At 38.9% G+C, this 11,044-nt stretch overlaps 1 protein-coding gene across 1 annotated transcript; it reads left to right on the top strand.

Moving 5' to 3' along the window:
- Positions 1-6,505: 6,505 nt before the first annotated feature.
- On the top strand, positions 6,506-7,451 carry LOC109569391 (olfactory receptor 5B12-like). The gene is given in 2 exon segments (XM_019974738.2): positions 6,506-7,123; positions 7,125-7,451. Coding segments are annotated over 2 exon segments (945 nt in total).
- Positions 7,452-11,044: the final 3,593 nt, after the last annotated feature.

The following is an 11,044-nucleotide window of genomic DNA, read 5'->3' as shown; positions in this document are numbered from 1 at the left end:
GGTGGGGAAACAGTGGAAACAGTGTCAGACTTTACTTTTTGGGTCTCCAAAATCACCACAGATGGTGATTGCAGCTATGAAATTAAAAGACGCTTACTCCTTGGAAGGAAAGTTATGACCAACCTAGATAGCATATTCAAAAGCAGAGACATTACTTTGCCAACAAAGGTCTGTCTAGTCAAGGCTATTGTTTTTCCAGTGGTCATGTATGGATGTGAGAGTTGGACTGTGAAGAAGGCTGAGCACCGAAGAATTGATGCTTTTGAACTGTGGTGTTGGAGAAGACTCTTGAGAGTCCCTTGGAATGCAAGGAGATCCAACCGGTCCATTCTAAAGGAGATCAGCCCTGGGATTTCTTTGGCAAGAATGATGCTAAAGCTGAAATTCCAGTACTTTGGCCACCCATGCGAAGAGTTGACTCATTGGAAAAGACCCTGATGCTGGGAGGGATTGGGAGCAGGAGGAGAAGGGGACGACAAAGGATGAGATGGCTGGATAGCATCACCGACTCGATGGACGTGAGTCTGGGTGAACTCCGGGAGTTGGTGATGGACAGGGAGGCCTGGCGTGCTGCGATTCATGGGGTCGCAAAGAGTCGGACACAAGTGAGTGACTGAACTGAACTGAAGAATATACATTGAGAAAAGGACAATCTTTTCAAGCAGTGGTGGTAGAAAAACTGGACAACACATATAAAACAATGAAATTAAAACATTCTCTCATACTGCATACTAAAATAAACTCAAAGAAAGTTAAACATAAGACCTGAAATTATAAATTTCTAGAAGAGACCATAAGTGAAGAAGTCTTTAACATAAGTTGTAGCAATATTTTCTTAGATCAGTCTTCCAAGGGAAAATAAAAGCAAAAACAAACAAATGGGGTCTAATTAAACTTACAAGCTTTGCAATGAAATAATAACCCACAGACTGGGAGAAAATTTTTGCAAGCAGTGTGACCAACAAGGGATTAATTCTCAAAATATAGAAAAAGCTTATGTAACTCAACAACAACAACAGCAACAAACCCATAAACAAGCAAATTTGAAAAACGGTCAGAAGACCTAAACAGACATTTCTCCAAAGAAGACATACAGGTGGTCAGCAGGCACATGAAAAGATGGTCAGCATCATTAACTAATAGAAAAATGCAAATTAAAGCTACAATGAGATATCATCTCACACCCATCAAAATGGCTATCATCAAAAAGTCTACAAATAAAGAATGTAGAGGATGTGGAGAAAAGGGAACCCTCCTACACCATTGCTGAAAATGTAAATTGTTGCAGTGATTATGCAAAACAGAAGTTACTTAGAAAACTGAAAATAGACCTAGCATATGATTCAGCAGTTGCATTCCTGGGCATTTATCCAATAAAGACAAAAGCCCTAGTTCAAAAAGATACCTCCGCTCCAATGTTCCTGGTAGCACTATTTACAATAACCAAGACCTGGAAGCCATCTAAGTGCATATTGACATATGAATGGATAAAGAAGATACATATCTACATGAAATATTAATCAGAAACAAAAGAATGAAATAATCCTATTTGCAGTGACAAAGATGGATCTAGAGATTATCATACTAAGTGAAGTAAGTCAGAGAAAGACAAATACTATAGGAGATCACTTATATGTGGAATCTAAAAAACAGTAAAAATGAACTTATTTACAAAATAGAAACAGACTCACAGACATAGAAAACAAGCTTATGATTACCGAAGAGGAAGAGGCGGAGGGATAAATGAGAGTATGAGATTGACAGATACACACTACCATTTATAAAATAGATAAATAGCAAGGATTTATTGTATAGTGTAGGCAACAGTATTCAGTACCTTGTAATAAACTATAATGGAAAAGAATTACAAAAAAAGAATATAAAGTGTATGAATATATACGTGTATATATCCAACCACCAAATCATTGGATTATATATACTTGAAACTAACACAATTTTGTCAATCAAACATACTCAGTTAAAAAGAACGTTTTTCTTTTGATCCATAAAAAAGAAATTGTGTACTTTTTAATTTATCAATAAAGCTCTAGGCCACAACTTCTTTGTTGATACAAATTAGAATTTTTGTTAAAACATTGCTTTGATTCCCAAATATCACTTAAAAATTGTAAATATAAAACAGATTGTATCAAAAAGCTCACTTTTATTATGTTTAAATAAGAATATATTGGTGTTTTTAATTAATATTTATTCAAAATATTGAGAGTCTAGCAATTCAAAATAAATAGCTTTCAAGTTAAAAAATGTTTTCCACAACAAGGGAAACCACTGAAAATAAGAAAAGACAATGCATGGAACTGGAGGAAATGCGTGCCAGTGCTGTGGCCAAGGGCCTCTGGTTCCTGCCTTTTCTAAATCCAGCTTGTAAATCTGGAAGTTCTTGGTTCATGCGCTGTTGAAGCTCTCTGCAGGTCATGAGGTTGCACAGAGTCAGACGGGACTTAGAAACTGAAGAACAGCAACAACAGTTGAGTGCAGCACGTTCACAGCATCATCTTCTAGGATTTGAAACAGCTCAGCTAGAATTGTATCTCCTCCACTAGCTTTGTTCATAGTAATGCTTCCTAAGGCCACTCTAGGATGCCTTTCTCTAGGTGAGTGATCACACCATCATGATTACATAGGTCATTAATACCATTTTAAATAGTCCTTCTGTGTATTCTTTCCACTTCTTAATCTCTTCTGCTTCTGTTGGGTCCTTACTGTTTCTATCTTCTGTCTTGCCCATCCTTGGCTGAAATAGTCCCTTGCTATCTCCAATTTTCTTGAAGAGATCTCTAGTCTTTCCTATTCTATTGTTTTCCTCCATTGTTTTGCATTGTTCACTTAGGAAGGCTTTTTTATCTCTCCTCGCAGTTTCCTGGAACTCTGCATGCATTCAGATGACTCTCTTTCCCTTTCTCTCTTGCCTTTCACTTCCCTCCTCAGCTACTTGTAAAGCCTTCTCAGACACCACTTTGCCTTCTTAAATTTTTCTTTGGGATGGTTTTGATGATCACCTCTGTCCGTAGTTTTTCAGGCCCTCTATCTACCGGATATAAACCCTTGTATCTGTTTGTCACCTTCCCTGTATAATCATAAAGGATTTGATTTAAGTCTTACCTGAATGGCCTTGTGGTTTTTAGTACTTTCTTCAATTTAAGTCTGAATGTTGAAGTGAGGAGCTCATGATCTGTTACAACCAATGCCAGGTCTTGTTTTTGCTGACTGTGTAGAGCTTCTCCATCTTCTGCTGCAAAGGACATAATCAATCTGATTTTGGTATTGACCATCTGGTTATCTCCATGTGTAGAGTAGTCTCTTGTGTTGTTGGAAAAGGTGTTTGCTATGACCAGTGCATTCTTTTGACAAAACTCATTAGCCTTTACCCTGCTTCATTTTGTACTCCAAGACCAAACTTGCCTGTTACTCCAGGTATCTCTTCACTTCCTACTTTCGCTTTTCAATCCCTCATGATGAAAAGGACATATATATATATATATATATATATATATATATATATATATATGTGTGTGTGTGTGTGTGTGTGTGTGTGTGTGTGTGTCTGTGTGTGTGTGTGTGTGTGTGTTTTTAATAGTTCTAGAAGTTCTTGTAAGTATTCATAGAACTGTTCATCTTCAGCTTCTTTAGCATAGTGGTTGGGGCATAGACTTGGATTATTGTGATACTCAATGGTTTGCCTTGGAAACAAACTGAGATAATTCTGTCATTTTTGAGGTTTCACCAAAGTACTTCATTTCAGACTGGCTTTTTTGTTTGTTTGTTTGTTTTTACTATGAGGGCTGCTCCATTTCTTAAGGCATTCTTACCTGCAGTAGTAGATATAATGGTCATCTGAATTAATACTTTGGCCACCTAATGTGAAGAACAGACACACTGGAAAAGACCCTGATGCTGGGAAAGAGTGAGGGCAAGAGGAGAAGGGGCCAACAGAGGAAGAGATGGTTGGATGGCATCACTGATTCAATGGACAGAGTTTGAGTAAACTCAGGGAGACAGGGAAGGGCAGGGAAGCCTGGGATGGATGCTGCAGTCCATGGGATCACAAAGAGTTGGACATGACTGAGCGACTGAACAACAAAGTGAAGAGCTAATTCCTGGAGTCCACTTCACTTTTTTAATTACAAAGTATTACCCCATCCCCCAGTATTTATGTCAAATTGCAGCCCCAGAGATCATGCCATGGATGATTTTGTGCATCAGCAAAAACAATTCCTGCAAATTGTATAAATCCACTCATGGTCTCCCTCAGCAAGCAGAGCTGGATCCCCACAGACACTTCAATCACGTGTTCCCTGGTTAGGTGAGATAATAAGGTTTGTAGCCGTCACAGGGGGGTTGTCCCCTGAGAGTTCCACGACTACATAACTCCCTTCTGGTTTCCACATGACTCCAACTGTTATCAGAGCAGAGTGCAGTTGAAAAGTCAGAGTTATTTTGACCATTTATTTTTCTTTTCATCTGTTAATAATCATCTAGTAGCAACAATGACCTTCCCCCAAACTGTGATATTGCTAAGAACATTCAACAATGTCCAGGGAAAACAACCCAAAATAATTGTCATGATGACTGTGATTGTGATGGTCACCTTTACCAAGTATGAGGTACTTTTGGACTTTATTTTCTTATCATAGCAAGAGTCTTAAGTGAGGGTGTAACTTTCTATTATTTTCATCTTATAGATGAAGATATCGAAGTTCAAAGAGTTCTTATCCAAGAAGAGTGACCAGCAGATCAAAGAGTAGAATTTCAGGAAACTGATTCCAATAGCATTTTTTCCCTTCAGTTTCTTCCTATCTCTGGAGAATTTTATGCATTCTGGCCAAACACTGAAGAACAACATCACAATAGGGTGTTTACTTTTTTTTTTCATTGATTGAATCTCTGATTTAAGATCCACTCACATATGAAGGTGCTAGACTTGCATGTTGAATTGTTCCAGGAATAAGATAAACCTTTAAATCTACTAGATGAAATCTAGTGTCTGCATAAATTTGCATGGATGGAGGTAATCAGAAAAATCTCTTTAGAGAAAGGAACAGGTCTCTCATTTATTCAGTTTGATGGGCTTGATGTTTTGAAGATTTCTTCTGTTTCATGTAATTGGGAATTGTACATCTAAACAATATATAGATCCTATTAGAACATGGATGCTTATTGTGTGGCTAAGAGGAATACACAAAAATATCTTGAGTGTCTGCTAAGTATAAACTTGTTGAACTTTGAACAAATTAAGCGTCTTTAATCTGCTCTGTCTTTCAAGTAATGTAATAATATTAGTCATTTGGACTAATCCCACAGCTGTAGCAGTTTATATCTCTTAACCCATACCCCTCTCTCCTTTGCTTCCTCTTTGGTAAGCACTTTTGTTTTTTCAGTCTATGAGTCTGTTGTTGCTGTTTTTTAGTTGTATACGTTCATTTGTGTTATTTTTTTAGAGTCCACATACAAGTGATGTCATTTGTATTCATATACACAAATTCACGTTCACAAATACATCATAGGATTTGTCTTTCTCTGTATTCTTTCACTAAGCGTATTATCTGGGTCCATCTGTGTTGCTGCAAGCGGCAGAATGTCACTCCTCTTTATGGCTGAGTAATATTCCATCATACTGATGGATATGTACCGTATCTTCTTTAGCTATTCATTTGTTGATGGGCACTCGGGTTGCTTCCATGTCTTGACTATTGTAAATAGTGCTTCTGAATACTGGCGTGCATGTGTCTTTTCTAATTATTTTGTTCTTCAGCTATATGCTCAGAAGTGGGATTGTTGTATCATATGGCGATTGTGTTTTTAGTTTTTTGAGGAACCTCTCTACTGTTGTCCATAATGGCTGCCACCATATATTCCCACCAACAGAGTATGAAGATTCACTTTCTCCCAAATCCTATCCAGCATTTGTTATTTGTAGAATTTTTGATGATAGCTGTTTTGACAGGTGTGAGGTGATAACTCATTGTGGCTTTAGGACATGTCTTATTTAACTGTCTTTCGTTACCATATTCAGATGTTCTGATGCAACAAAAAAGACAATGTCAGTTGAAGTAAAGTTAATTCAGTTTCACATTAATTTTATTAAACTATTGTAGTTTAATACAAAAATAATTTGTGATTATTTTGTAAACTTTGACTTGGCTGTCTGAGCTGCTCTGGTTAGCAACTAATCTGATAAAATTGCTTAAATCCTTTCTTTTATTTTTATCTGAATTCACTTTTCTATGAACTTAGGAGATTGGATGTGTTATCTCCAAGTCCTTTTACCTGGACTATTCTATGGCTTATTTATAATCCAAAATTGCATTTGGTCGTCATGGCCATGCTTTAAATCTAAAAACTCCTGGGAACAAGTTATTGCAATACTGAAATAAGGCACGAGTAAACACGCTGACTGGTTTCAGTAGAGTCTTTCCTCTATTTATCATCCTGATTCTATTTTCCCATTGCTACAGAGCAGGCACACAATTCCCAGTTGATCTCCATGGAAAACGCTACAGAGGTGACTGAGTTCCTCCTTGTGGGGTTATCCGATGACCCGCAAGTGCAGATCCTGCTCTTCATCACTTTCTCTCTCATCTACCTCCTCACCCTGGTTGGGAACCTGGGGATGACCGAGCTGATCCTGCTGGACTCTCGTCTCCACACGCCCATGTACTTCTTTCTCAGCCAACTCTCGCTGGTGGACTTTGGTTACTCCTCAGCTGTCACTCCCAAAGTGATGGCTGGATTCCTCACAGGAGACAAAACCATTTCCTACGAGGCTTGTGTCACCCAGTTCTTCTTCTTCGTAGCCTTTATCACCGTAGAAAGTTTCCTCTTGGCCGCAATGGCTTATGACCGCTATGCCGCCGTGTGCAAACCCCTGCACTACACCACGGCCATGACGACCAAAGCGTGCGCACGTCTGCTCGTAGGCTGCTACTGCTGTGGCTTCCTGAATGCCTCCGTCCACACTGGGAACGTTTTCAGGCTCTCCTTCTGTAGGGCCAACGTGGTCAATCACTTCTTTTGTGACGCTCCTCCTCTGCTGGCTCTCTCATGCTCAGACAACTACGTCAGTGAGATGGTTATTTGCTTTGTGGTGGGTTTCAACGCTCTTTTTTTCTGTCCTTGTCATCTTCATCTCCTACCTGTTTATATTTATCACCATTCTGAGGATGCGCTCTTCTGAAGGACGCCAGAAGGCCTTTTCCACCTGTGCTTCCCACCTCACTGCTGTCTCCATCTTCTACGGGACTGTCATCTTCATGTACTTACAGCCCAGCTCCAGCCACTCCATGAGCACAGACAAAATGGCGTCCGTGTTCTATGCCATGGTCATCCCCATGCTGAATCCACTGGTCTACAGCCTGAGCAACAAGGAGGTCAAGAGTGCCTTTAAGATGGCTGTGGGGAAGGCAAAGTCTTCTATAGGATTTGCATTTTAATTACATTAAACCTATAATAAGGCAACTTTGCTGCTGCTGCTGCTGCTAAGTTGCTTCAGTCGTGTCCGACTCTGTGCGACCCCATAGACGGAAGCCCACCAGGCTCCCCCGTCCCTGGGATTCTCCAGGCAAGAACACTGGAGTGGGTTGCCATTTCCTTCTTCAATGCATGAAAATGAAACGTGAAAGGGAAGTCGCTCAGTCGTGTCTGACTCTTAGCGACCCCACGGACTGCAGCCCACCAGGCTCCTCTGTCCATGGGATTTTCCAGGCAAGAGTACTGGAGTGGGGTGCCATTGCCTTCTCCCACTGCCATTGCCATTGCCTCCCAAAGTGGAGGCAACTTTATCCACCTCCAACTATCTAGGGAAAATATTTTCCTGTCTACCCCACACATTTCTAAATTCTTATGGCAATTTCTCCAGCTGTTGATTAACTTCACAAATTAAAATCTCCAAAAATATGATAACAATGAAGAATAGGTTACCAGGAACATGGAATTTTTATTTTAAATATTCTACCTAGTAAGCCTACTCACCCACACTCTCACATGAACATATACATTTACATGTATGTATTAGCATATGCACACATGTACATCACTCATGAGAAACTCATGAAACCCACACATCTACAGAAGAGAAATTAGTTAAGACATAAAGTAATGCTCAAAATTCTCCAAGCCAGGCTTCAGCAATATGTGAACCGTGAACTTCCAGATGTTCAAGCTGGTTTTAGAAAAGGCAGAGGAACCAGAGATCAAATTGCCAACATCCGCTGGATCATCGAAAAAGCAAGAGAGTTCCAGAAAAACATCTATTTCTGCTTTATTGACTATGCCAAAGCCTTTGACTGTGTGGATCACAATAAACTGTGGAAAATTCTGAAAGAGATGGGAATACCAGACCACCTGACCTGCCTCTTGAGAAACCTATATGCAGGTCAGGAAGCAACAGTTAGAAGTGGACATGAAACAACAGACTGGTTCCAAATAGGAAAAGGAGTTCGTCAAGGCTGTATATTGTCACCCTGCTTATTTGACTTATATGCAGAGTACATCATGAGAAACGCTGGGCTGGAAGAAGCACAAGCTGGAATCAAGATTCCCAGGAGAAATATCAATAACCTGAGATATGCAGATGACACCACGCTTATGGCAGACAGTGAAGAGGAACTAAAAAGCCTCTTGATGAAAGTGAAAGAGGAGAATGAAAAAGTTGGCTTAAAGCTCAACATTCAGAAAACAAAGATCATGGCATCCAGTCCCATCACTTCATGGGAAATAGATGGGGAAACAGTGGAAACTGTGTCAGATTTTATTTTTTTGGGCTCCAAAATCACTGCAGATGGTGATTGCAGCCATGAAATTAAAAGATGCTTACTCCTTGGAAGAAAAGTTATGGCCAACCTAGATAGTATATTCAAAAGAAGAGACATTACTTTGCCAACAAAGGTCCATCTAGTCAAGGCTATGGTTATTCCAGTAATCACGTATGGATGTGAGAGTTGAACTGCGAAGAAAGCTGAGAACCGAAGAATTGATGTTTTTGAACTGTGGTGTTGGAGAAGACTCTTGAGAGTTCCCTGGACTGCAAGGAGATCCAACCAGTCCATCCTAAAGGAGATCAGTCCTGGGTGTTCTTTGGAAGGACTGATGTTGAAGCTGAAACTCCAGTACTTTGGCCACCTCATGTGAAGAGTTGACTCATTGGAAAAGACTCTGATGCTGGGAGGGATTGGGGGCAGGAGGAGAAGGGGACAACAGAGGATGAGATGGCTGGATGGCATCACCCACTCTATGGACGTGAGTTTGAGTGAACTCTGGGAGTTGGTGATGGATAGGGAGGCTTGGTGTGCTGCGATTCATGGGGTCGCAAAGAGTTGGACACGACTGAGCAAATGAACTGAACTGAACTGAGATGGGTCTATTATTATAATAGAATTTAAAACAATTATTTTGGTGTCTGGGAACACATTCTTAGTATAAATATTTGACTTAATGTAAATAAGATATATATGTTTGGCTTTTTGAAAATTGTATTTCAGTTGATCTTTTTTACATTGAAAAAGCAATAGGTTACTATTTTTTTTAATAACATTTATGAAAGTGCTTCCAACGCGTTTTGAGTATAAATTATTGAGTTTGTTTATTCCTATTTTTAATAAAACTGAATGTCTTTATACAGGCATTTATTTTCCTAAATAAATTTTCATATGTCATACCTAAAAATAATTTTTATATGACATTTTAAATAATGTGCAAAAATATAGGAAAAAGAAAAGGATCATAAAGGCAAGTTTAATTTACTTAAATAAAAGTATAATATTTAATTTTAAAATTTTGAGCACCAAGAATTACAGTAGTATTAATAACTTCTCTGCATATAAATGCTATGAATTGTTACTGTCCAAAGGCATTAATATTTTGAGTCTCAAAATGTTAACAATTTTGATTTATATATATGTCCATTGTTTGTGTCAGATTTGGCATGTTTTTGCTATTATTTCTTCAAAGATTTCCTGTCCCTTTCTCTCTCTCCTTTTGGGAATTGCATTATGAGTATGTTGGTTCTTTTGGAGTATCCCACTGTTCTCTGAGACTATTTTTTATTCTTTTTTATCTCTGTTCCTAGGACTGTATATTCTCAACTGACATATCCTAAGGTTCACTGTTTTTTTTTTTCTTCTGCCAGCTTAAATCTGCTATTCATACACTTTAGTGAATTTTATACTTTATATATTTGATTTATTTATTTATGTCCTGGGATAAAACTGCTAGAGGTCTACTGTACCCAGGGTAAGTCAGGATCACTGAGAAGGGCCCCACCTCTGAGATCAAGGAGATTTCTGTGTAAGATGAAAGCCATATCAAAACAGTGAAAGGACTGTGCTTTTTGCAAGTGGGCTAAGCAACTTTGAGCAGTAAGGAAACACGACCTACTGCTAGGAGCGGGGCAAGATCGTGGAGGTCCTGTCTAAGGCTCAAGTGCAAAGGAAAGGTTTAAAACTGATATGGTAACAGATATTGAGAAACATCTTGTAAACCAGCCTCCATCCTAAAACGTGGCCAGGCTGTATGAAGTCTCTTCATGTGTGATTCATTGACAGTAACTATAGAAACAAGATCCAAATTCAGTTTGACTCGTCTGTAACTAGATTGACTCAGCTGTCTACACTAATATTTTAGCCAAACAACAACAAGAACAAAAAGTAGACCTATCTTCAGGCATAAAGTCTACCACCAGCTTTATTGCTTCATCCACAATGCGTGGCTTCCAAAACAAAATTGTAAGAAATACAAAGAGGCAATACATTCCTGAGTGACAAAGCAACTGACCGAATCAAATGCTGATGTGACAGAGATACTGAAACTATCTGAGAGGCCATACGAAATATTGGGTTGGCCAAAAAGTTCATTTGAGTTTTTCTGCAGCATCATAAAGAAACCCTGACAAATATGTTGGCCAACCAATAAATATGATTAATATGTTAAAGATTCTGGTGGAAAAATTGGAAAAACATAGCCATCAGGCTGATGATTTTGATAAAGGAACGAAAACTTATAAGAAATGATCAAATGGAAGTGCTAAGGT

The sequence above is a fragment of the Bos indicus genome, chromosome 15 (genome assembly GCF_029378745.1).
Source record: "Bos indicus isolate NIAB-ARS_2022 breed Sahiwal x Tharparkar chromosome 15, NIAB-ARS_B.indTharparkar_mat_pri_1.0, whole genome shotgun sequence".
Taxonomy (NCBI): Eukaryota; Metazoa; Chordata; class Mammalia; order Artiodactyla; family Bovidae; genus Bos; species Bos indicus.
This window is presented reverse-complemented; position numbering and strand designations above follow the sequence as displayed.